Below are 27,963 nucleotides of genomic sequence, written 5' to 3' on the forward strand. Positions count from 1 at the left end.
GAGCCAGTCGAGTAAGAGTCTTAGATTCTCAGCTGAGGCATTTGGACTTAATTGTTAAACAGACTCCCCTCGCTTCACACCCCCATTTCTGTACCCTTCTCCTTAGTCAAGATTTTACCACCTTTAGACAATCACTTATGTGTCTCAGCGATTACGAAATAGGCTTGTAACTGGTATGATATTGTGAGATTTGGGTAATTGAGCCTAAGTTACTCCTGCTACAATGTGATTTCCTGAAGAGCTCCACTCATAATGCTACCATGGTATCATAGTAGAAATCTAGTAGACTTGATTTCTTTTGATGGGGACTCCCTGGGCTGGAAACAGAAATACTCGACTTAAAAATGACATTGTTACATCTTTTGTTTTTGTTTTGTTTTTTAGACTATACCTATGATTTTATTGGTCTGGGGAGGCCTCCTCTGCCTGCAGAGATCATCCATCGCCTGTTCTGTACATTGTAGTCTTAGAAGATCTACCCAGAGTCACACAGCCAGTGGATGGCAGAGGCCTGGTCTTTCTTCCCTGAGGCTGGCTCTCTATCATCTACTCCACATGTCCTCTCTCGTGCTTCTCGTAGGAAGTGATTTTTTATTTTATCCACTTTCTATAAAAATCCTAATTTCACCCATCTCTCCATTGCCACAGGCCTTCTGGTTGGGACACTTGATTCAGTCTTAGACTCAACTGCTAAAGTGGCTCCATTTCGTATCCTCCATCAGACACCAGGTTCTCAGGGTTTATTGGTCCATCGCATGTGGTAAGTGGGGCTTTGAGAATGTATTTTTCCATTTTAAATGAAGAGGACTAAGAATTTGTCTGTTTGGATCCATCATTTCTATCTTGTAGTTGTCTTGGCTCATGCTATGAAAACCCATCTGTTACCATGCTGGGATATGATAGTAAGATTTTCTGTTATTGTGTTTTTGACAAAAATGACATACTACTTTTCTCTTTTTTTACCCCTCACCCCAAATTCCCATCTGGTGTGGAGGGCAGTCCATTAGCAGTGCAGATTCCAGCCGTGCCATGCCAGCCCTCTTTCAAACCTAGTCAGTCAGTAAATATTTATTAAGCACCTACTGTGTACCAGGCACTGTTCCAAGCACCAGGGATACAAAGAGGCAAAAGGCAATCCCTGCCCTTGAGGAGTTCCCCATCTAATAAGGGAGACAATATGCAAACAAGCATGTGTTCAAACAAGCTATAGACAGGATCGATAGGAAATAATTAAGAGGGATTGGGAAAAACTTCCTGTAAAAGATGGGATTTTAATTGGGACTTACGGGGAACCAGGGAAATCAGTCCTATTGCCCTTATTACTTCCTCTTGCTCATCCTTCTGTACCTTTCTGGGTGTAGCTCTGGGAAAGATAAAGATCCTAACTCAGAAGTTCTTCCTCCTTCCCCGCCCCAATAATTCACACACTGATAATCTGACATTGACTCTGCCAGTCAGTAAACATTTATTAAGCACCTACTGTGTGCCAGGCCATGTGCTAAGTACTGGGGATGCAAAAAAGGGCAAAAGACAATCCCTGCCCCCCAAGGGGCTCACAATCTAATGGTAGAGACAACAAGCAAACAAATTCTGTACAAACAGGCTATATATGGGATCGACAGGAAACATTCAACAGAGGGAAGGCACTGGAATTGAGGTTGACATGTGAACCTGCCAAATGAATCTCTTATACATGCTCACTTAACTTTAGAGTGTGTGTGAGAGAGAGAGAGTGAGATGCCCTGTTGTTATATGATAACCTGTATAGCAGGGGAAAATGTTCACCAGGGTTTTTAGCTAACAATATTCAGTTGTTTGCTTTGAAATCCAAACCACAATGACTGCCTGTTGCTTAGTTTTTTATGCCATTGTCATATTGGTCTAATTAGATTCTGAGATTTCTACCTTCCCTTTTTAAAATTGAATGTGAGACTCCTTTGTTTTCTTTTGTGAGTAGGTGTTCTTTTCCAAGCTGCACATGACCTATGAATTTCTGCAGTTCATACATGTAGATGAAGAATGTATAACTTTCATAGAGACAAATATGCCTCTTGTTTTCGGGCTTGCTATTTCATTCTTCAGTGTGACTGGCAGATTGCTTCCTTTCTGACTCTTTTTTAAACCCAATGCTGCATCTGGCCTTTGTGGTCATGAGCCTTCTGATGCAAAGGGTACGTGTCATCTCCAGCCTAATGGACGAATTGGTAACAAAGGTTTAACATCTGTCCATATAGAAATCTATCTTCTTTGGCCATTTTTTTTTCTGGAAAAGAAACGTGTACATTACCTACTCTGAATAAACTGGAGTCAAAGAGGGATAGGGCCCATTGACTGAGTGGCATTATCCTTCTTTCTAAAGAGCCAGAAATGAGCATATCCAGGAAGCCCCCTTCAGCTTTTAAATGGCAGTCATAACAGGCTGTCCTAACAGGTTTGGGGACTGCCTTTAATGGATCTCTATTATGTGTATGCTTGACCTGTTTCAAAAATGCAAGATTCTTTAAGGGAAAAAATGGTGCTTGCCAGGATTAATTTCCACATGCGTCAAAATGCTCAAAAACTGGACTAGGAGAACCAGGGGCTATAGCACCATACTGATGGAGAAAGTGATAGATGGGCCTTGTTGCTTAATGGACAACTTTATTTAGGATCAGATTGCAACAGCTGGTTCATCTATGTGTCTGTGTGTATTATGGGTCCCTTTCCCATAGTTAAGTAATACAAACAGGAACCCCCTCCATCTGTGAGGAGACAGACCTCTTTTCAGCATAAGAAACAACTATATCATCAAATTGCATAAAGCTATTATTGCTTGCCACATTTCCACTGTTCTTTGAATAAGTCTTTGTTTGTACAGCTCTAATCTGGAATTGATAGAGAGGAAGAAGCCTCCCCACTCCCCAAATATTACTTCTGATCAGTTACTACTCAAAATAGAAATGTAAGCTGACATTCTCAGTTGATGTAGCTACATTTGATGCTTTCTCCTTCATAATAAGCATGGACTTCTTAGGGAGGGAGTGCTTACAGCCCCCCCCCCCACTTGTTTTGTTCAGATCCCCAGCTCTCACTGCTCTCCCCCTTCTGCCTGAGAAACTGTTTCATCCAAAGACACCTACTTAGCAGAGAGGAAAAAACAAACCAAACCAAACCCTTGCCATCAAGGAGCCGAGCTATACAAGACTCCAGTAATTGCTTTTTGAAAATATAATAGGGATATCAGAGCTTGGCAGCTGTATTAGGTAGAAAACCATGTGTTTGGCTGTGGGTGGGTGTGTGGGCGGCTGGATGTGTGGGTGTATGTTAAAGTTCCTGTGTGAATATGCCAGATTAACCTGTTCTAACCAGTCACCTAGCTTGCTTTAAGAGGTAGCATGTCCTAGAGATATATGAAGTATGTATATGCTTATGTATATTGTAAATATGTACACACTTTGGCACCATTATAAATACATACATGCACAGAGGCACATTATAAATATACAGATCCACAGGCACATTGTAAATGCATACATATGGGCATATGGAGAGAGAGACAGGTACATTTGTGTACATTGTGAACATACAGGCACACTTGTTCATATTACAAATGTACATCTGGGCACACTTGTGTACATTATAAGCATATGGGCTCACTTGGGCATGTTGTAAACATATGGGTATACATGTAAACATATGGGCATGTAGGAATAATAGAAATGTACAGGCACACTTATGCATGTAAATATACATGTGGGCATACTTGTGCATATTTAAACATATAAGCACATTTGTGGATGTTTTAAATATATAGTCACACATAAGCATATGGTAAATATGTACCTATGGGGGCAGCTAGGTGGTGCTGCAGTGGATAGAGTGCTCAACTTGTAGTCAGGAAGACTCATCTTCCTGAGTTCAAATCTGGCCTCAGACACTTCCTAGCTGTGTGACCCTAGGCAAGTCACTTCACCCTGTTTGCCTCAGTTTGCTCATCCGTAAAATGAGATGGAGAAGAAAATGGCAAACCGCTCCAGTGTCTTGGCCAAGAATACCCCAAATGGAGTCACTAAGAGTTGGATGCGACTGAAAACAACTGAACAGCAACAAATACATACCTACTTGTACAGTCAGTCAACAAGCATTTATTAGGTGCTTATTTACTATGTACCAGGCATGTTCTGAGCACTGGGAATACAAAGAAAGGCAAAAATAATCCCTGCCGTCAAGGAGCTGCCAGTCTGATGGAGGAGATAACATGCAAACAACTATGTATAAACAAGATATAGACAGGATAAATGGGATAATCACAGAAGGAAGCAACTAGCATTAAAAGGGACAGGGAAAGGCTTCCTGCAGAAGGAGGGATTTTAGCTGAGACTTGAAGGAAGCCAGGAAAGCTAGGAGCCAGAGACAAAGACATGGCATTCCAGACATGGAAAACAGCCATTGAAAATGCATGGAATAGGGAGACAGAATGTTTTGTGCTCTGATCAACAAGGAAGCCAGTTTTACTGGGTGCTAGGTTCTTGGAAAGGTAAGAAAGGGCCAAGTTATGAAGGATTTTAAGATAGGATTTTTATATTTGATCCTGGAGATAATGGGGAGGAGGTGACATGATCACACATGTGCTTTAGGAGGATCACTTTGGTAGCTGAGTGAAGGATGGACTGGAGTGGAAAGAAGCTATTGTAATGGTACAAGCATGACCGAAACAAATAAATAAATAAGTAAATAAAATATGAGGCAGCTAGGTGGCGCAGTGGACAGAGCACCAGCCCTGGAGTCAGTAGGACCTGAGTTCAAATCCGATCTCAGACCAGATACTTGACACTTACTAGCTGTGTGACCCTGGGCAAGTCACTTGCCTTGCCGAAGAAAAAAAATTAAATATAAATAAATAAATAGTACAAGCATGAGGCCTGTACTAGAGTAGTGGCAGTGTCAGAGAAGAGAAGGAGACATATTCAAGAGATGATATGCAGGTGAATTGATGGAACTTGGCAGTAGAGCGGATATGGGGGTGGGGTGTGAGAGAGAAGGGGTCAAGGGTGACACCTAAGTTGGGAGACTGGGAGGATGGTGGTTCCCCTGACAGTAATAAAGAAGTTCGGAAGAGGGGTAGGTCTGGGAGGAAAGATACTGAGTTCAGTTTTTAACATTCTCAATTTAAGGGACATCTAGGTTAAGATGTCCATAAAGGTAGTTGGAGATACGAGATGCATCAGACTGGGAGCTTCTTGAGGGCAAGGACTATTTTGGACCTTTTTTTTGTTTGTTTGTTTTGGTATTCTTAGTGCTTAGTACAGTGCCTGACACATAGTAGGTGCTTAATAAGTGATTATTGATGTGACTTAATGCACATGTGTAGATTGTAAATACAAAGGCACACATAGGCACATTGTAAATGAACTGACATCCATAGGTGCATTATAAATGCATACCTAGGCACCCACTTATGTATATTATAAGTATATGTATAGTTATATTGTAACAACTTTCTTGTCACAGTAAGTTAATAAAGTTCTTAGAGCCATTATTCACTGCTGCTGAAATATCCATTGCCCTGCTCAAGAATTTTTCTTTCTCCCATTACTATTACTCTCTCTTGCTGAAACAAGAGTTGTAGATTGTACATTTAGACCTAGGAGGGCCCTTAAAGGTCATCAGATCCAACCACCTAATTTTGCAAATGAGGAAACTAAAGCGACTGATATGAGATCACCCATAGGCTCCTGGATTCATAACCAACAAGGCCCTCAGAGACTGTGGAGTCCAACCTCCTCCTGTTATGAGGGAGGGAATGGAGACTAGGGAGCTGAAGGGACTAGGGTGAAATAGTTCCTAGGATTCCAGATTCATAGATGACAGGACCCTTGGAGAATGTGCAGTCTAACCCCCTCCTTTTACTGAGGAGGAAACTGAGGCCCAGAGAGGGGAAGGGACTTACTTAAGGTCTAAATCTTTGATTTAGAGCTGGAAGCATCTTAGAGACCATCTAATCCAAGCCCCAGGTTGTACACATGTAGAAGCTGAGGTTCAGAGAGTTTAAATGACTTGTCCAGGGTTATACAGGTTATACAGGTGTCAGAAGCAGGATTTGAACCCAAATGAGTCTCCCTTTTGAAAGGGGGAAAAACAGTTAAGCCAACCCCCATGCACAGAGCATGGTGTCTGAAAGCAAATTCGGCAGCATTCCAACACCCGCAGTCCTCTTCCTTTCCTTGAAAGGAGGCAGATGCATTCATTCCTTCTTCTTTTCTCCTGAGGCAAGATTTGTCATTCTAATAGCCTGGCATTCGTTTTTTGTTCTTTTCATTTACATAGTCATTGTGTATGTTATTTTCCCATTTCTGCTGACTTCCCTCTGTATCATTTCATACTCATGGTAGTAAAGATCTAGAAACAAAATGTGTGCCCATTAAGGGAGAATTCCTGAACAAATTGTAGTGCACGGATTATAATGGAATATTATTGCTCCAAAAGACTTAACAAATGTATGGAGTTTGGAGAGGCATGGGGAGCAGGAAGACTCTGAGAGAGATCCAAAGTAAATGGCTGTTAATATAATAAAGATGACAACTCCCTCAAATAAATGATTTCATGCCATGTCAGTCATAATACATTGAGATTTAGATAAATTATGGCAGTCGATAAGATAATAAAACTCACATGGAAGAAGAGCAAAAGGACAAGACTGTCAAGGGAAATTGAGGGAGGAAAAGGAAGAGGAACTGGAACTGATCTCTCAAATTATTTACAAATCAGTAATCATGAAAACTGTTGTACTGGGTAGGAATTTTTAAAAGGATCAGTGGAACAGATGGGGTAATCATGATCAAGAACCAAATATACACAGTGGACTAGCGTTTTATAAAGCTAAGGTCACAAAACACCGGGAAATGAAATGTGATTTGACAAAACTTAATGACAACATTGGAAAACAGTTTTGCAAAAATAGAAGTAGACCCACATCTCATACCCCATAATAAATTTTAAATAGCTCTATGATTTAAATGTTTAAGAAATCATCTTAAAATGACAGGGTAATGGAATGTTATACCTTTTAACTGTGGGGAAGTTAAAAAAATTAGACATTTATGATTTAGAGGAAATTATACAGGATGAGATAGATGAATTTTGTTGTATAAAATTAAGCTTCTAGGCAACAAAAAGAAATGCATCCAGAGTGAAAAGGAAAGAAATGGAGTAGGGGAAAAAAATCTTTGTAGTAATGTCACTTTAGAAAGCCTAGCAACCCAAATCTGTATGTAATTGACTCAAATATATAAGAATAAAAACCATTCTTTAATACATCAGTGACCAAAAGGTAAGGACAGTTGTCAAAAGAGGAAGAGTTGTCAGTAACCATATGATTCAAATTCTCTAGTAATCATAAGAGCCTTAGAGCCACCTAGCCCAACCTGTAGCTAAACCAACAAGAGTCCTCTCTCTCTCTGTCTCTCTGTCTCTGTCTGACTCTCTCTGTGTCTCTCTCTGTCTGTCTCTCTCTCCCTCTCTCCCTCCCTCTCCCTCTCCACCCCCCCACCCCACCCCACTCTGACATGTGGTCAAGTCTTTGCTGGATTGCCTCCACTGAGGAGCAGCCCACTAACTCTTAAGGCAGCTCACTCTACTTTGGGGCAATTCTTAATTCTTGGGAACTTTTTCTATATATTTAATTGATAGCTCCCTCTCTGTACCTTCTACCTGTTGCTTCTATCAGTGCCCTCTAAGAAATGTCAGTTACTCAAAGAAATGTAAATCCTAACAAGTCTGAGATCACACAGTACCCATCCTGGAGGTGGAAGGGACCTAAACTTAGCATTCCATTTCCCATCTTTGTGTTTTGGTATAAGCTGCCCCCCATACCTGGAATGCATTTCTCCTTAGTCCCACTGCCAGAGTCTTTTTCTTCTTTTAAAGGCCCAACTTAAGTCTCAGGTACCATCTCTTCTGTAAAGTTTTCACAAGTAGTACAGCAGATAGATGCTGGACTTGGAGTCAGTAAGACCTGAACTCAAATCCAGCCTTACTTACTAGCTTGTGTGATTCTGGGCAAGTCACCAAACCTCTATTCACTTCAGTTTCCACATCTATAGAATGGGAATAATAATAATAATAGCACCTACCTAACAGGCTTGTTGTGAGGATAAAATGAGATAATACTTGTAAATCCCTTTGAGTATTTTATAAATGCTAGCTATTATCATTATTCCCAAATTTCATCAGTTTTTTTGTGCTCTCTCCAAATTACCTCCCATTGATTTCTCTATGTAGATATTGTATCCCTACATATTTGTTAGCTCCCTGAGAGCAAGGCTGTCTCATTTTGTCTTTTATATCCCGAGCACCAGAGTGCTTTATACGTAGTAGATGCTTCATAATGTTAATTGAATCTACACGAGAAACAACCCCTACTTGACCAAGAATACAACAAGAAGTGGTTGTGTGGCCTTCACTTGAAAACTCCAGGTCAGGGGGAACCCACTGCCTCCCAAGGCAGCCTAGGCCACTTTTGCAGAGCTCTAAGAAGACTTTTCTTACATTAAACCTCTTTGCAACTTCTCCCTAAAGTTTAATCCCTATATCTCTCTGTAGTTTAATACATTCATCTTCCACATGGCAGTCTTTCAAGTGCTTGAAGACTCTTATTATCCTCCTTCCCCATCCCATTATCTTTTCTGTCAGTTAAAAGTCACTAGCTCATTCATCAGATCACCACATGGCCTGGTCTCAAGACCCCTTAAGATCCTGTTGGCTTTGAAAGACTTTAGAATTCTTTGGAAATTGAGGGGATGTCCATCAATTGGGGAACAGCTGAACAAGTTGTGATACATGATTGTAATGGAATGTTATTGTGCCATAAGGAATGACGAGCAGGATGACTTCAGAAAAAACTGGAAAAAATGTATATGAACTGATGCAAAGTGAAGTGAGCAGAACCAGGAGAACATTGTACACAGCAACAACAACATTGTGAGATGATTAAATATGATAGACTTAGCTCTTCTCAACAGTGCAATGATCTAAGACAATTCCAAAAGCCTTAGGATAAAAAATGCTCTCCATCTCCAGAGAAAGAACTGATGGAGTCTGAATGCAAATCGAAGCATAATATTTTGGCTTTCTTTATCTTTTTCATGTTTCTTTTTTGGCCTGTGTTTTCTTTCACAACATGACTAACATAGAAATATGTTTTGCATGATTGCACATATATAACATATGTCAAATTGCTTACCTTCTCAGGGAAGGAGGAAGGGAGGGAGGGAGATAATTTGGACTCGGAATTTTTGAAAGTGAATGCTAAAAATTGTTTTTACATGTAATTGGAAAAAAATAAAATTATTTTAAAAAAAAAAGACTAGGCTTCTGATCACTGCAGAGATAATATCCAGAAGACTAAAGATGAAACATATCCCTCACCTCTTGCCAGAGAAGTGATAAATTTAAAATGCAGGGAGTAATATACATTTTTTACTATAGTCAATGTGGGAATTTGTTTTGCTGGACTCTGCATGTTCATAATGAGGGTTTTCTTTTCTTTTTTTAGTTCAGTTGGTGTGGGAGTAGGAGTGACATTATAAATACATGCAAAATGAATGAATACATTTATTTGTTTTTTAAAAATCCTGGTTGTTTTCCTCTGGCATTCTCCAGTTTGTTAGTGTCCCTCCTAAAATCTGCTGTCTAGAACTGTCCACAGTCCTTCAGATGTGTCCTGACCAGATCAGGATGCAGCACAACTTTCCTTTCCTGGCCTTTCTAGGACTGAAGCATCATGCCTACCTTAATGCATCCTAAAGTTGTATTAGTTTTGCCAAGTACTCTATCACATGGTTGACTTATTCAGCTCACTATCCACTAAAACCCCTAATTAATTGCTGTTACATGACATTTTGGATGTTTTTGCAAATAAAGGAACATTTATCAATTGTTTAGTATCAATATTACTTACCTAGCATGTGCTGCACTACAGTAGGCATAATATTGGCAAAATAAGCCCAATTTTTCTGTTACACAAACGTACTAACTTCAAAACATGTTAAATCTTACTGAGAACTCCACACAACCAGACGTTCTTTTTGGAGGCATGTGTCTCCTGACTGTCCCATAGTATCACAGCCTAAATGTTCACTGTGCTGCTGTTCCTCATAGCAAAGAATACTGAAATGTAAGAACCACCACCCTAGTCCCCTTGTTATATGGATGAAGTTGACTTTTTTAACCCAAAGGTAGAACTTTATATTTAATCTCTATTGGATGGCATCTTAGATTTTGCCCATCAACTTTCACTTGTTGCAATTTTGTTGGAGTCTGACTCTTCCACTGTGTTAGCTATCCCTCCCAGCTTTATGTCATCTATAAATTAGATACTATGTCATCTATGCCTCCATCAAAGTCATCAATAAAAATAGTTTAAAGCCTAGGACCCAGGGCATGTTCCTGGGAGTAGAAATCTCTAAGTTGACTGAGTTATTAATGACTAGTATTTGGGACTGGCCAATCGGTCAATCAGTAAACATTTATTAAGCTCTGGGGGCAGCTAGGTGGAGCAGTGGATAGAGCACCAGCCCTGGAGTCAGGAGGACCTGAGTTCAAATCCAGCCTCAGACCAAACATTTGACACGTACTAGCTGTGTGACCCCTGGGCAAGTCACTTAATCCCAGTTGCCTTATTAAGCTCCGTGCCAAGTACTATGCCAAGTTCTAGGGATACAAAAGAGGCAAAAGATAGCCCCTGCCCTCAAGGAGCTTATAATTTAATGAGGGAGACAATACACAGGCAAATATGTACAAACAACCTATATACAGGATAAATAGCAAATAACTGACAGAGGTCAGTAGTCAGAATGGAGGAAGGAGAGTGTTCCAGGTATGGGAGACAGCCAGAGAGAATGCCCAGAACTGTTTGTGGAATAACCAGGAGGCCAGTGCCTCTGGATCAAAGAGTACCTGGTGGGAAGTAAGATTTAAGAAGACTGGAATGGTAAGAGGGAGTCAGGTTATGAAGGGCTTTGAATGCCAAACAAAGCATTTTGTATTTGATGCTGGAGGTAATAGGGAGCCACTGGAGTTTACTGAGTTGGGGCGAGGGGAATGGTGACATTATGATTAGCTGAGCTTTAGAAAATCATTTTGGTGATTGAATAGAGGATGGATTGGATTAGGGAGAGACTTGAGGTAGGCAGTCCCCGGCCCCTAAGCAGGCTATTGCAATAGTCCAGGTGTGAGGTAATAAGGGCGGGCACCAGGGTAGGGGTAGTGTCAGAGGAGAGAAGGAAGTATATTTGAGAGATATTGCAAAGGTGAAATCTACAGGGCTTAGATCTGAGGGGTGAAAGATAGTGAGGAGTCCAGGATGACTACCTAGGTTGTGAGCCTGAGGTAATAGGGAAGGTTGGAGTGGGGGGGAGAATTTAGGGGAAAAGATGAGTTCAGTTTTAGACATATTGAGTTTAAGATCTCTTCTGGACATCCAGTTGGAGATGTCTGAATGGCAGTTGGAGATGTGAGATTGGAGGTCAGCAGAGAGTTTGGGGTATGATAGGTAGATTTGAGAATCATCAGCATAAAGATGGTCATTAAATCCATAGGAGCTGATGAGGTCATCAAATGAAGTAGTCTAGAGGGAGAAGAGAAGAGGGCCTAAGACAGAAGCCTTAGGGACACCTATGGTTAGAGGGTGTGATCTGAAGGAGGATTCAGTAAAGGAGATAGAGAAGGAGCAGTCAGAGAGGTAGGAGGAAAACCGGGAGAGAGGGATGCCCTGAAAACCTAGAGAGAAGAGAGTAAGCCACAGTGTCCAAGGCTGCGGAGAGGTCAAGGAGAATCCAAGGCCATTGGATTTGGCAACTAAGAGATCATTGGTAACTTTGGAGGGAGCAGTTTTGGTGGAGCGATAATGTTAGAAGCCGAATTGTAAGGGGTTAAGAAGACAGTGAGAGGAGAGAAAGTGGAGGCTCCTATTGTAGACAGTTTTCTTGAGGAGTTTAGCTACAAAGGGCAGAAGAGATATAGGATGAGGTCAAGGATGGAAGGAGCAGATAGACAGTAGGAAATGAGCAAGTAGAGAGGAAGAGATTGAGGATAAGAGAGTAGGGATGACAGAGGGGACAATCTACTGGAGGAGATGGGATGGAATGGGACCACTTGAACAAGTAGAGGGGTTCACTTTGATAAGGAATAAGGCCACTTCATCATGTGATTCAGGGATGAAGGACAGAGTGGTAGAAGGCACCTGAGTGATAGCAGATGAGAAAGAGGGAAGAAGAGGGAGCTCATAGCTGAAGGGCCTTGATTTTATCCATAAAATATGAGACAAGGTTCTCGGCTGAGAGAGTTGGGGGTGGGAAGCCATGGGAGGTCTGAGGAGGAATGAGAAGGTTTGGAAGGACTGCTGTGGAGAGTGGGAGTTGATAAGGGAGTTAGAGTAGGATTGCCTAGCAGCAGTGAAGGCCCAGTTAAGGTTGTGTAACATAAATTGGTAGTGGACCCAATCAGAAGGGTTATGCAATTTTCTCCATCTTCATTCAGCAGCATATGTGTAAGAGTGAAGGTGGCAGTTGATTCACTAAGGGGTCAAGATGAGGAAAGACCAGAGGGTAGTTAATGTAGGGGAGATGGCCCAGAGAGAATTAAGGGGTCAAGGGATTAGAGGTCACAGTGCGGACAAAGAGTAGGGTTATTTAAGGAAAGGCAGAGGGAGAGGTGAAAAGTTGATACATTTTTGATTGGCTAAGAGGATTTCAGAATTCTTGAATGTGGAGATGGTTCATTTGTAGGTGATGGCAAGATCAAGGTATGACCATCTTTATGGATGAGGTGGGATGGGGTGGAGAAGTAGCTCATGGGAAGTAAATAGGTTGAGGAGCTGGAAGATATGGGGTATTTGAGGAAGAATCAATGTAATATGTTGAAGTCCCATAGTATGAGGGCAGGAGTTGGGGAGTAGAGAAAAATTGTGAGCCAGGTACCAAATTCCTTGAGGAAGGAAGGGGAATGACCTAGGATTCTGCAGACAATAGCTACCAGGATTTTGATTGGGTGGGAGATATGAATGGCATGAACTTCAAAGAAAGAGGGGCAGGCAATTGATAAATGGTTAAAGGATATGAACAGGCAGTTCTCAGATAAAGAAATTAAAGCCATCTATAGTCATATGAAAATATGCTCTAAATCACTACTAATTAGAGAAATGCAAATCAAAACAACTCTGAGGTACCACATCACCCCTATCAGATTGGCCAACATGACAAAACAGGAAAATGATAAATGTTGGAGAAGATGTGGGAAAATTGGAACACTAATGCGTTGTTGGTGGAGTTGTGAAATGATCCAGCCATTTTGGAGAACAATTTGGAACTATGCCCAAAGGGCTATAAAAATGTACATACCCTTTGACCCAGCAATAGCACTTCTAGGGCTATATCCCAGAGAGATCATACAAATGGGAAAAGGACCCACATGTACAAAAAATATTTATAGCAGCTCTTTTTGTGGTGGCAAAGAATTGGAAATTGAGGGGATGCCCATCAATTGGGGAATGGCTGAACAAGTTGTGGTATATGAATGTAATGGAATACTATTGCGTTATAAGAAATGATGAACAGGCTGACTTCAGAAAAACCTGGAAAGACTTGTATGGTCTGATGCTAAGTGAAGTGAGCAGAACCAAGAGAATGCTGTACACAATAACAGCCACATTGTACGATGATTAATATTCGTAAACTTAACCCTTCTCAGAAATACAAGTATCTAAGATATCTCCAAAGGCCTGGTGATGGAAAATGCTATCCATCCATAAAGAAGAAAGAACTATGTAGTTTGAATGCAGATAGAAGCATACTATTTGCTATTTTTTTTCTTCTGTTGTGTTTTGTTTCCTCTTTCTGGTGGTTCCCCCCTATTGGTTCTAATTCTTACTTACAACATCACTGATGTGAAAATATGTTTAATAGGAATGTCTATGTATAGCCTGTATCAGATTGTGCAGCATCTTGGGGAGGAAGGGAGGGAGGGAGGGAGGGGAAGAAAAATTTTAAACTCAAAAGCATATGGAAGTGATTGTTGATAAATCAAAATAAATTAATTTTAAAAAAAGAAAGAGGGGTAGGGGGAAAACCTGAAAGTGGCAATGGGGAGCAAAGAATATTCCAACTCCCCGACCTTGACCAGTGAGCAGAGGGGAATGAGTGAAGGTGCAGCCAGTACTGGAAAGGGTGGCTGTGTTAGCAGTGGGGAGTCAGGTTTCAGTAAGAGCAGATGGAAGAAGTGAGGGAAGGAAAGATTTAAGACAAAGGGAAGTTTGTTGCATATGGAACAGGCATTTCAGAGGGCACAGTAGAAGGGCTGGGTGGTTTGATTGAAACTTTGGAGTATGAGGGTTGGGGGTAGGGAGGAGGAATCCGGCAGTGGGGAGTGGGGAATAGGTTTTAGATAATGATCGACAGGAGTTCAGAGTCGCTCAGATGTGAAGGTAAGATCAGGTGTGAGAATGTTTATCATTGAGTGGAGGGTGACACTCCTCTTCCTAACAAAGGGCTGGAGGCACGTGCAAGGAAGGCACATAGTCAGATGATCAGATGGAGGCCCCGTTTCACAACTTGTCTTCCTTCCAAAGGCTGGCCACTCTAAATCGACTTAAATTATACTATTGTCTAGCCCACATCTCTCCTTCTTACCCACAAGGATAGCATGAAAAAGCTATTGTCTCCTCCATTGGAATGTATGCTTCTTGAGGGCAGAAACTATTTCACTTTTGCCTCCGAAGCCCTAGTGCTTCACCCAGTGCCTGGCACCTAGTCACCACCTGTTGGATGCTTACTGATCAAGTGATTGGCTAATACATTGCTGAAGTCTAGGTACAGTATTCCCCAGACGTACCAGTCTAGTACCTATCAAAAAAGGAATCCCTTTTCCTTGATGAAACCAGGCTGTAGATTATATGTCAGATATGGAATTTGAACCCAGGACTCCATGTGAAAATCAAAACACCCATTTTAGGAAAGATTTTGTGCCTTTTTAGTTTGGCATCCTTAGACTACTTAGCCATCATGTCACAAATAACAACACCTCATCAGATTGGTCAAGAAATGCCTTTTCCATGGGTGGGGCAGTACAGATACAGCATGGTTTCACTTTGTTTTGTGTGAATCATCTATAAATACAAGAGTATTCTAGGTACAGGGATTTGAGGGGTGGTGGTGGAGGTGGCCAGGCCTGTGATTTCACTGTAGGGAAGCACCCAGCAAGGAAAGCTCCACAAGGGCAGATCAGCAGCTGGCTGTGGGTTAGTAATTGTAGAGAGTTGTATTGAGCACTGAGAAATTAAGTAGCTTGTGGGGTTTCATCCACCCAGTGTATGGGACAGTAGCAGGGCTCAGACCCAGGTCTTCCTGACTATAAAGCCAGTCTTCCTTCCTTCCTCCTTTTCTTTCTTTCTTTCTTTCTTTCTTTCTTCTTTCTTTCTTTCTTTCTTTCTTTCTTTCTTTCTTTCTTTCTTTCTTTCTTTCTTTCTCTCTTCCTTTCTTCTTTCTTCTTTCTTTCTTCTTTCTTCTTTCTTTCCTTCTTTCTATTTTCCTTCCTACCTTCTTTCCTTTCTCCTTTCCTCCTTCCCTTCCTTCTGTCCTTCCTTTCTTTCTCTCTCTCTTTCTCTTTCTCTTCCTCCCTCCTTCCTTCCTCTCTCTTCCTTCCTTTTTTCCTTCCCTCCCTCCTCTTCCTCTTCTTTTTTTTTTAATTCAGGAATTTGTTAAGTGCCGTACTAGGCACCAGGTACAGAGCAGGCCAAATCCAAGACAGTCTATGTTCTTGAGCTTACATTCTCCTGTGGGGTAGGAGGTTGAGAGGAAGGGGGCAGAGGATGCAGACAACATGAATACAGAAAAGTCAATGCATGAGGTATACAAGGCAAGAGGGAGGGGCCCTAGCACATGGGCAGGTGAGGGAGGTGGTAGGAAGGAGGAGGCCTTCCCAGGGGCCTCTGAGCTGAGCCCAGACCAGTTTGGTAGCCCCTTTGCTACTCTGTAGAAGCTTTTCCAATCATTTGGAACTTTCTTTTTTGTAGGTTTTTGTTTTTCTTTTCTCTTGTTCTCCATTTCATATGTGAATGCCTTTCCTTGACAGTGGTAAGTGAAATATAGTTTCTTAATTTTTTAAAAAATGAAACAGATTCAGCCAAGGATGCTGAAAAACATCCCCCAGGGCTCTCTCCCTTTTCCAATTCATGCTCTGCTTTTCCACATTGTGTGGTAAAGGAAGGGGTGACTCTCTGAGCAGAGGCTGACTAATGTAGGCAGAATTCTAACCCGATGACAGCTCCCCACTCTGGGCGATTCATATGGGAACAAATGTTCGAGTGAGAAGGAACCTAAAAAGCATTGCAAAGGTTTACAGCGTGCTGGGCACCAAATTGAAGACCATAGGGGACAGATAGTGTTTTCATTCCTACCGCTGATTGAAGGTAGAGGAGTCAGAAGGGAGAAGCAGATTTGGAAAGTGAAGGTGTCTGAGAATTAGATTAGGGTTTCTGGACCACAGCTTAAAATAAAGGTATGACGGGCTCTTGGCCAGGTAGATAGAGTACGCTTTGCAAAGGCTTATTAAAAGCCTATCTGCCTAGAGTCTTGTGAATCTGATTGAGAGCGTTTTCAACTGAAAAGGAAAGGGGAGGAAGAAAACTGCCACTATGTATTGGGAATAAAACCCACAGCTTCTATATACTGATATGCACAGTATGGACAATAACCAGGGAGAACCAGAATTCAGTGCAAGCGAGCACCTTTGACTTGATTTGTGTCACTGAGACTTGGTGAGACTCGTGATTTGGAAATAGGGCTCTGGAAGGGGAGAGGAATGAGGCTGGACCCGTGATTTCATTGGCTTAGGGAACTCCCAGGTGAGAAAACTCTCTCTACCAATGCAGATTGGTACCTTCTCTGCAGCTTGTAGTCTGAAAGAGCTGATTGGAGCATTACTAGGTTAAGTGACTTGACCAGGGTCACACCGTCAGGATGCATAGGAGGTGGGACGTGACTGGGTCTGGGTCTAGCTGGCTCCAAGGCCGGCTCTCTGTCCACTGCGCCATGCCTTTAAGGTGCCCTCTGGAAGGGTATTCTTTATCCAAAAGAGCAGGTAAGGTAAGGGCTGAGGAGGGGGTGTTGTGAGGAGATAGATTCATGTGAGGAGCCCAGGAACCCAAGTTGAAGGAGAACAAGGTAGAGAGGATTTGGGTGGGATCAGGAAGCAAAGAGGAGAATAGAAGCAAGATTTTCATGGTAGAAACTCTAGACCACTTGAAAAGAAGGCAGAATTTACACAAGGCATTTGAGACTCAAAACATCCCAATTCTGGTATGAAGCCATGATGCCGCGGTAATGGGGACATCTGCTGGAACTCTCTTTCTGTCCAAAGCACAGCAGCTGGTAAATTCATGATTTAATGATGGATGTTTTTGTCCTTCAAAAGTCACAAAGTGGTGACAAGGAAGAATAGCTGTTGTTGAAGTAGAAATAACAGGAACGTTAGGGGGCCAAATTTCATGGTAGAAAAGGCAAGGAAGTTAGGTGTCTTTTGTTACGCACCCCAGGTTTTAGCAGAGCAGCTCTTTGGGAAGGATAGGACAAAAATAGTTAATAAGGAGTTGAAACAGGAGATAAGTTGGGGCCATGGTAAGAATCCCTAGCTAAGAGTCCTCTCAATGAGATCAAGTTGCCTGGATTGTTGGGTACTGTGCCTGCACCGGTGCCCGCGTGCTCAAAGGTAGGGACCCTAGTCTGACTGATCTCAGTCCTGCAGCGAGTGTCCCTGTGGCCCCCAGCCCAGGTAGAGCTGGAGGTGACTCATGGGGACTGGCTGGGATGTGCATGTTGGACTGCTACTAGCTGACCCTGTCCCACCCTTACCTTTTCCATCTTCCCTGTTCTCTCCTCACCCCAGTTGCACATCTGAATCTGAAGATACCAAGGAAGCTACTCTGGACTGCATCAACTCATCCCCAGGGCCTTTCATGACTATCTTTTAGGAGGGAGGAGGATTTCTCCAGGCTCAGAGGGACAGCCATGTCTAATAATTTTCCCTTTTGTGGGTAGAGAGGACTTCCTATGGATTTGATGCCTGTGAAAATTTAGTATGGCTCTATCAGCCAAAAACAAACCAAAACTAACCCCTAGCTCTAAACCACAAACATCAGAAGAACAATTATAACTAAACCCCACATTGAAGTTAGGGGTGCCTGTGTCCTGGAGAGATGGCTTGTAGGAGCCATCGTCTTCCAAGAGGATTCCATTTGGCTCCTGTGTACTCCCAGAGTATCATGCTCTCACAGCCATCTCCTCCCACCAGAGCTACTCTGAGGCAGTCTGGGTGCTGAGACTGATAATGACTCTCGCCTGTGCTTTGCACTGCATTAAATCTCTCTCTGTGTCTGTCTGGAGGGAGCACATTGATTTCTGTAACAGTTACCACCCATGGCTTTAGAAATGATGACAGCCACACCTCCTCCCTCCCAACCCCCCTTAAAGAACCAAGATGAGGAATAGGAGGAAAAACACTCTTTCTAAAAAAGAAAAAGAAAAGAAACCTTGTTCAATTAGGGCTGGGAAGATTCTGGAGAAGCATGGGACTGAATACTTTTCCTTTCTCTCTTTCCCCCAACATCCCCACTTCCCCCAACCCTGCCATCCTCTACACTGGGCCTGACCTTGAACCCAGTGCTTCCAGAGTCAGTGGAAAGACTCAGTTACTCTCTCCCTCTGTGTCATTGCTTCTGTCACTCTTCTCCCCAATAATATTCTGATTGATTTGACCATGATTAAAGGGTGTGTGGGCCTTGACAAAAAGTCCTCTGCTACTCAAAGAACTGACATATGATTGCTATTACTCTTACTGATCTCATTTTTTTTTTTTGCTTTTTTTTTGGTGAGGCAATTGGGGTTAAGTGATTTGCCCAGGGTCACATAGCTAGTAGGTATCATGTGTCTGAGACTGGATTTGAACTCATGTCCTCCTGACTCCAAGGCCAGAATTCTATCCACTGCGCCACCTGGCTGCCCCTTACTCTTACTGATCTTTAAAAGATGGAGGGAAATGGGAGAGATGCCATAGCATTTGAGACAGGTAAATGTCTTGACTTTCAGAAGAGGGGCCTGCAGGCTATGGCCTAGTGAACTTCAGTTCCTGGTGAAACTCTAAAATGTCTTATTAATGGCTGGTTTGTGAGCATTTAGAAAAGGAATCTGTGATTACTAAAAGCCCTCCTGGGTTCATCAAGAACAGGTCATGCCAGACTAAATCTCATTTCTTTTTTGAGCTGGTAAGTCAAGGGAACACTTTAGATAGAGAATTCCTGGAGAGTTTCTGGATTTTGGCAAAATGTTTGACAACCTCTTGTTCAATTCTTATGGATGATATGAAGAGATGGGAGCTAAGCAATAGTGCAGTCGGGTGTATTTGAAACTGGTTGGATGGCTAGACCCAAAGAATAATCACTAATGGATCAATGGCTTCTTGGAAGGCAGTCTCTAATGGAAAACTCCAAGAGTCCACCCTTGGCATTGTACTTTTAGCCACAGACGATGCCAGTACTCTCCTGGTGTATGTTAAAAGCAGCATAGTGCCCCAAATCAAAGAGGCAGCTGTTTCACTATCTTTTCCCTTGGCTAGACTCTATCTGGGAGTCCTCTGTTTGGTTCTAGATTGTACACCTTAGGAAATGTATAGACAAAGTGGAACATGTTCAGAAAAAGGGCAGTCAGGACATTGCGAGGACTAAAGGCCATTACCTCTGAGGCCTGGTTAAAGGGACTGGAGAGGGTTAGACTAGAGAAGAGGAGAACTAGGGGGATATGGCAGCTCCCTTCAAGTACTGGAAGGGCTGTTGGGTGGGAGTGTCTCTAGAGGGTAAACTAATGGAAACAATTAGCATCAACTGCAGAGAGGCAAACAGCCATTCAACATAAAGAAAAACTTCCTATCCATGACAGCTGTCCAAAAGTGGACTGGGCCACCTCTGAGGTCCCTCTGGCTCTGAGATTCCAGGGGTTGCAGAGATTGGTAGATTCTCAAAATCTGTACTTTTTTAAAAAGTGCCTAAGTGTTCATTGTTGATTGTATTGATCCTTTCCACACCCTAGCACACATAGTTCTTAGCCATTATCAATCAACAAATATTTATTAAGCGCCTACTGTGTGCCAGGCGCTACGTAAGGCTCTGAGGATACCAAAAGAGAATGAAACAGGAGTTTAATTTCTAATGAGGCATTAGGATACCTTATTAGTAATGTTATCTTTGTTTTAAATATCTCGTTTTTTCCAATTATGTATGAAAACCATTTTAAACATTCATTTTTTAAACTTGAATTCTAAATTCTCTCCCTCCCTACCCCCAAATTGAGAAGGCAGGCAGTTTGATATAGGTTATACATGTGCAGTCATGCAAAATGTTTTTCCATATTAGTCATGTTGTGAAAGAAAACACTGACTGAAAAAAAACCATTAAAAATATAGAAAGTCAAAAAGAGTATGCTTCAATCTGTATTCAGACTCCCATCAGTTCTTTCTCTGGAGGTGGATAGTATTCTTCATTGTGGGTCCATTGGAGTAGTCATGGATCATTGTATTGCTGAGAATTGCAAAGTCATCATTGATCATCATGCAATATTTCTGTTACTGTGTATGATGTTCTCCTGGTTCTGCTCCCTTCACTTTGCATCAGTTCAAATAATGCTGTCTTTGAAAACAAAGGATAGCAGTATGTATTTGTGTCCCGACCTCCTTCTCACTCCCTAAAATAGATACTAATGATGATAGGTGTTGAATACCAAGGAGCTTGCTGCTGCTGTGGTGGACAGAGCATCAGGCCTGGAGTCAGGAAATTCTGAATTTCAGTGTGACCACAGACACTTACTAGCTGTGTGACCCTGAGCAAACTGTTTGCCTCAGTTTCCTCAACTGTAAAATGGGGATAATAATAACACCTATCTCCCAGGGTTATTGTGAGGACGAAATGAGATAAAATCTATAGAGCACATGGCAAACCTTAATGTGCTATATAAATGCTAGTTGTCATTATTATTATTAATACTGGCTTTATGCTTTCCAGATTTTTACAATAGCCTTGCTTGTGAACTCTTTTTTTTTTTCCAAGTTGTGGTACTTTACATTTCTACTAGAAAAATGTTAATGGTGGTAAAACTACCTTCATATGTACCCAGGTGAAATGGATGCTAAGCTTGGTACTTCCATACTTACTGTTACTGTCACCTTTTGAAGGTACTTAAAGGTAATTAGAATTCAGCTGGATGCAAGTGAATGGTATACACTATATGGCAAAAGTGTAAAGGAATAATGATGTGGAGTTTGATGTCTTTGTCACTCTCTCGTGTTTTCAATCAGGAGCCAGCAGAGAAGAAATCTACAAGCACTGGGAGTGGTTGGAACAAAATGTCATGAAGACCTTATCTGTGTTTGACTCAAATGAAGATATTACTAGTTTTGTGCATGGAAAGATAAGAGTAAGTGCCATGTAGTCCTCTTAATAGCAGAAAGGCTACAATCCTAGTGCTGAATGGAGTCAGCAGCCTCTGTATGGGGCTCCCAGGTAGCCTTGACTATGATTTTTCAAGGCAACTCCTTCAGTGGCTAAGTTCTGTTCATTCTGCTTTCTTGATCTCTCTCTGTCTCTGCCTTTCTCTCTGTGTCCCTCTGTGTCCCTGTCTCTGTCTCTCTCTGTTTCTCTGTCTGTCTGTCTCTCTTTCTCTCTCTCTCTCTCTCTCTCTCTCTCTCTCTCTCTCTCTCTCTCTCACATACACACACACACACACACACACACACACACACACACCCATACCCTTTCTTTTTTGTTATTTTTTTGTGTTTTGCTAGGCAATGGGGTTAAGTGAGTTACCCAGGGTCACACAGTCACCCATACTCTTTCTCTCCACTTCTTTCCCTCTAGACTTCTAGACTAATGTCATTAATTATTCCTGCCTTGCAGCCATCCTTTTCAACACTGCCCAAGAGATCTTCCTAACCCACAACCTTGGTCATGTCATTCCTCTACTCACAAACCCATTGGCCCCTAGATAAAATGTTTGCTCCCAGTCCTGCTGTCCCAGGCAACTCCCAGGTTTGTTACAGTCTCCTACCCCAGGTTGATCTTTATGCACCTGATGATGTAGTCAAACCAGGCCTGCCTTCTTTCCTCCACTTCCCTCTTGAACAACGTGCACATGCATGTGTATATGCACAGATACACCCCCCACCCCCATGGGTGAAAGTGATCACCCCTTCTCCCTCTTCAAATATCTTGTAACATTTTGCCTGGCTCTTGCTTATGTATCTATCTCACTCTCCCTTGTATTCTAGTTCTTTGCATGTATTTTCCCCACTATCAGACTGTCAGCTTCTTCAGAGCAAGACCTATGTTACATATTTTTGTATTCCTAGTGCCTGGCACTATTTGTTTCACATAGTAGGTGCTTAATGTTAATGGCACGATAAATGACAGGTCAACCCCTCAGGGTTGCAAAGAGGCACATGTGAGTACCAGAACCTGACCTTTCCAAGGGGTATTTTTATTTTAAAAAGGGACTGTCGTGAGTTCTTGTTCACGTTTTCCAATAAATCATCCATGAAATAGCCACTCAATGCTCTAGGGATCTTCTACTCCTCTCATGATATTTTGTGGACAACATCTATGGTGTCTGCCTCTTGTTTGTACGACATGATCAACCCACCTCCTTTCCTAATCATGTATGTCCTCCGTGATATCCTTTACAGTACTTCTCACACAAAAGTCATTCTTTGTCACATGCAGTAGCATGTCTCTTTATTGCATGGGATGAGACGATTTGGACCATTTTTGATCTGGACTAGTAAAGATAGTGGTGAGATCATTAAATTAGTCAGACTCTCAACTACTGATGACTTGGAACACTGCATTGGTAAGATTGCAAACCCTTTGTCCAGGTAAACATTTATTAAGATCCATCTGTGTGCAGAGCACAATGGTGGGCACTAACTGAGATGCAAAGTTTAGGTAAGATCCAGTCCCTGCATTTATGGAAGTGTGGTAGAAAACTCTAACACATAACACAAAACACTCTACTGCAGTGCACAAAGATATATATAAGAAGGTGCAAACTGATTACTGAGTGAAGACAGGGAATGGAGAGGGAATGTAATGCATTATAGATTGAAGGGGATCAGGGGAAATTTCCTAAACAAGTATGAGTGAAGGTAAGAATTCAGCAGGGGAGGGAGGGCATTTCAGGCCTAGCTAATGAAAACATGAAGTGCCTAAGTCATGTTCAGGGCACAAGTAACTGGGCCGTGGAGTATGAACAGGGAATGAATATGACATAAAGCTGGAAATGCAGGGAGATATCACATTGTAGGGATCCTTCAACTCCAGACAAAGGAGTTAAAAATCGATTAAGTGGGGAATAGGGAGCCCCTGACAATTTTTGAGCAGAGAGGTGATGTGAGCAGAGGTCATGGTAGGTAGGAGAAATTAGCCCAGCACTTGTATGAAGGATGGGTCGGAAGAGAGGACTTGTTAGAAGGCTTTTGCCACAACCCAGGTGGGTGCCAATGAGGGTCTGTTCTCTGGGAATAAAGAGGTAGAGATAGATATCAGAGCTGGAACAGTCCCACAATTTGCTGACTGATTGTACCCAAGAGGTCGGTGCTGACAAACACCAAGGTTTTGAACCTGGGAAATCGGGTGGATGATGTTACCACCGATGGAAATAAGGAAGGTGGAAGAAGGAGCAGTTTTAAGAGGGAAAACTGATAAGCTTGGTTGTCCACAATTCTTTGGAGTTGCTAGGTGCCTCTGGTGCTCCGTTGTGGGGTGCGGAGGTGACTCTGAGTCTGGAGCTCAGAAGAGAGGTCAGGGCTGGAAATACCGATTTGGGAGGCTATCTCCATGGGGCTATGAAAGTGAATAATACGCTTGCCAAGGGAGAAAATACAGTAAAACTGTAGCTTTATTTATTACCTTCCAGGAAGCAATTAGATTAAATGCATTTTCAGAAGCTCTTTCTCTCTCCTTTAGGGACTGATTGCCGAAGAGGGAAAAGATTCTCTTGTAAAAGGTGACGATCCTGAGAAGTTTCGAGAAGCTCTCATGAAATTTGAGAAATGCTTTGGTTTAGCCAAACAAGAGAAGTTGGTGACCTATTATTCATGCAGTTATTGGAGAGGACGAGTTCCTTGCCAGGGCTGGCTCTATCTTAGTTCCAACTTTCTGAGTTTCTATTCTTTTTTGTTGGGATCAGAAAGTAAGTGTTTTGTTGGGGTTTTTTTGTTCTATACCATGGCTTTGGGCTTTGGAACTGATATACTCTTTGGGTTTTTAAATTACGTGTGCGAGGCAGTTGAATCGATATGTGCCAGTAACTGGCTTAAAGGCAATAACAGATTACTAAAGAAAACATGTCTCCTTTTGGTTCCATGTTTTCTTCACCACTTTTAAGATTCAATATGAAGGGAAGGGGAGAAGGGAGTAAGCATTTATTAAGCACCGACTATAAAAACACTTACAGACATCTCATTTGATCCTCACAATAACCCTGGGAGTAGGTGCTATTAATATCCCCATTTTATAGTTGAGGAAAGTGAGGTAGACAGTGGTTAAGTGACTTACCCAGTATCACACAGCCAATAAGTGTCTGTGGTTGGATTTGAACTCACTTCTCCCTGACTCCAAGCCTAGTGCTCTATCCATTCATTGTATCACCTAGCTGCCTAGAAAAACTATGTATATGATGTGCTTAAAGTTTTTTAAAATTTATAAAAGGTCACATCATTGAAACTTTGAGAATGGAAGGAAAAAACCTTTCAGGTTTTTCATTTAGGGAGAATTCTTAATCTGGAGATAGAGATAAAAGATCAAATAGGCAATTTTGATTGCATCCAATCCAAGAGGCACTTATTAAGCACCTACTATATGTATGACACCATGCTGGCCTCTAGGTACACAAAGCCAAAAGGAAACAACTATCCCAGCCTTCCAGGTTCTTGCCTTCTTCTGGGGGATACAACATATGCACAGATAGGGAATGCGTGATGCCTTAAGGTGGGAGAGAGGGCTAGCAGCTGGGAGGATTGAGAGGCAGCACATGAATTGATCCTGGAAGAGAGCCAGGGTCTCCAGGACACAAAGATATGGTGGAGGGGCTGTATTCTCAGGCGTGGGAAATAAATAGTCTATAGGCATAAGTCACAGATGCATATAGTGGGTGCTTAATAAATGCTGGTTGGCTTCTTGATTGGTTGGTTGACAATAGGGCAGCTGGGAAGTAATAAGGGGAAAGGCAAGTGAAGAAATACAAAGATGGCGCTTGGCCAGGGCCAAGCCTAAAGCACCAGCACTCAAGGCTTACACAGGCCCAGAGAGTGGCCTGAACCTCGAACGGAATTTGGTAAATATTACTAGGACGATGCTCGAAGCTAGCGTATTAGTCTGTGGAGACTCTTTAAAATTATAAGCTGGCTGGGCCTGTATTCCAGAGATGATGTAACCAGCCTACTTGGTCCAACAGCTTCATGTCTTGCAGCCTCAGAGAAACAAGACAGGAAGTGCTATAGAGTAGGATTTTTTTGGCGCAGACCAGTGATTTCATCAGTATAGGAAACTCCTGGTGAAGAAACACCCTCTGCCAACGATGATGATGATGATGATGATGATGATGATGATGATGGCTACCATTTCTATAGTACTTTAAGATTTGCCAAGCTCTTGACATATACTCTCTCTTTTGATCCTTGCACTAACCCTGTGAGGTATGTGCTATTATTATTCCCATTTGATAAATGAGAGGTTAAGTGACTCCTCCAGGGTCACATGGCTAAGAAGTGACTGAGGAGGTGGGATTCAAGCTCAGGTCTTCCCAACTCTCAAGTCCAATTCTTTCCCCACTGTGCCAAGCAACCATTGCAGATCAGTTGTTGTTTGTCCTTCTTTCTTGAAGAGGACCAATGACATCAGGCAAGTGATGTCTTGACTTAAAAGTGAATTGGATTGTAGTGAGGCAGAGCTATGCAGAGTCATCACCCTCACTGTCTCCTCCAGAGTCATCAAGGTCCAGTGGCAAGACATAGGTCAGAATGACTGGAGATGACCCCAGATGCAGTGGGAGACCTTGGCCTTTTTAAGCTAAGGTCTTTCCCAGATCTCAGTTTGTCTGAGACAACACCCATTCATAAGTTCGAGGCTAGGTAAGAATTGAGACAAAAGAAGCCTGTTTGCCTTCACAAAAGAACCTATGTGGGAGGGGGTTCTGGCCAGAAAAGAAATAGTTGCTATTTGTGTTCACTCTGAGCCCTCTGAACCCAAACCATGAGCAAGTGAGGCTTTGGTTGGGACCTGTTTTTGGCCAGTCTGCGAGAGCCAGAGTAAAAGGCCCATTGCAGATCTGCATCTACTCACCAAGGGATGGTCTTAGGCCATTGCCCTGGGACGATGCCAGAGATAGGACTTGAATCCAGGTTTTCCTGTCTCAGACTCTGACTCCAAGGCTGACTCTCATTCCTCAACTTGCCTCGCAGCAGCAGATGCTACTTAAAAATAAGATAAAAATTAATGAGAAAAAAATTCTGATAGGAAGAGGCAATTAAGTTCAATAACAAAATAGATGGCTATATACACGTGTATGTTTTTAAGGTTCCATTTACACTTTTCTCTGATTACCCTGATTATGTGTTTATAACGTTTTAACCAGTGTTACATCCTAGAATCTAAGCAGCATTTTCTCCACACGGCTAATGGCTATTCTAAAAAAGCTGATTAACTAATAAATGTAAGTGAATAGTGAGAATTTAATCACATCTTTGCTTAACTCATCTTTGCAGTCAAACTTGTTATCTCCTGGGATTCCATCTCCAAACTTGAAAAAACGGCAAATGTCCTTCTCACCGAGAGTATCCATGTGTGTTCCCGGGGGGAAGACTACTACTTTTCAATGTTTTTGCACATTAATGAAACATTCCTTCTCATGGAGCAGCTGGCCAACTATGCAGTAAGAAGACTTTTTGACAAGGAGACATTTGAAAATGACCTAGTCCTCAGTGATCCTCTTAAAATCACCAGAAGGTAGTAGCAGTTCAGTTGCAATTGGTTGCCTTTTTGTTTGCGCCTTTTGAAGCAGGTTCAGATGTCACCTCTGTAGGATTTGTGTGTGTGCCCCTGGGCACATCTCTTAGCCTCTCTAGGATGTGAGTGGGTTAGGGTAGGTGGCCCCTGAAGTTCCTCCCAGCTCCAATAACAGCTGATGTGATTTGGTTTTTACAACCATCCTATGTGGTAAATAAATGGCTAGAGACCTTATTATCCTGAAGCTTGGGCACATTTCTTAAGCTCGTCATGGTGGAGTATGTGTCCCCTATGAAATTCAAATCCAGGTCGTTTTGCCCTTCCAATTCTGTGCTCTGGCCATTGTGCCACACTGCCTTCTGTGGCACTGATTGACGCAAGTTGTTAACTGGTTTGTGCCATAATGGTACAGGTGTTCACTGTTGGCTTCATTTCACTGGTATACATTTACATGCTTATTCATGTATACTTCCCTCAGAGTTGTGTCTTTATTCTTGGGTAATTTTTCTCTTGAGATGTCATTGTGGTTAGATCAGATTTCTGAAACACTATGGCTAGAGAAGGATCTCTCTGTAGGTTGAGGCAGGATCTGCCATCCAAGACCTTCTAGGCATTTGGGCAGCTGTTGGTTATAACTGCATTGCTTCTAGTGTCAATCACTTAGACTTTTTTTTTCCCCAAGGGGTTTTGCATATTTAACTTGGCTAAATCTGCAATTCATTCTTAGATAAATGTATGGATTGTACCTTTTCAAACTGATTCTATCCTGAGCTGTCCAAGTTGTCCTCTAACTTTGGGCTTGTTCCAAGGCTTAACATCTTGCTTGATTACGCAGAGAGAGGGAGAGAAAAGCAACCAGAAATAGCTGTTGGAAGGAACTTCTGACA

General features: G+C 42.2%; 1 protein-coding gene across 1 annotated transcript in view; it reads left to right on the top strand.

Moving 5' to 3' along the window:
• The window catches only part of TBC1D8B (TBC1 domain family member 8B), a 108,849-nt gene that overhangs the window by 38,530 nt on the left and 42,356 nt on the right, over positions 1 to 27,963 (top strand). Inside the window, 5 exon segments of the mRNA XM_020967287.2 lie at positions 649 to 737; positions 739 to 760; positions 21,373 to 21,491; positions 24,038 to 24,263; positions 26,836 to 27,076. Of these exon segments, the coding sequence (XP_020822946.1) occupies positions 649 to 737; positions 739 to 760; positions 21,373 to 21,491; positions 24,038 to 24,263; positions 26,836 to 27,076 (697 nt within the window).

The sequence above is a fragment of the Phascolarctos cinereus genome, unplaced genomic scaffold (genome assembly GCF_003287225.1).
Source record: "Phascolarctos cinereus isolate Bilbo 61053 unplaced genomic scaffold, phaCin_HiC Scaffold_8;HRSCAF=390, whole genome shotgun sequence".
NCBI classification, from domain to species: Eukaryota; Metazoa; Chordata; class Mammalia; order Diprotodontia; family Phascolarctidae; genus Phascolarctos; species Phascolarctos cinereus.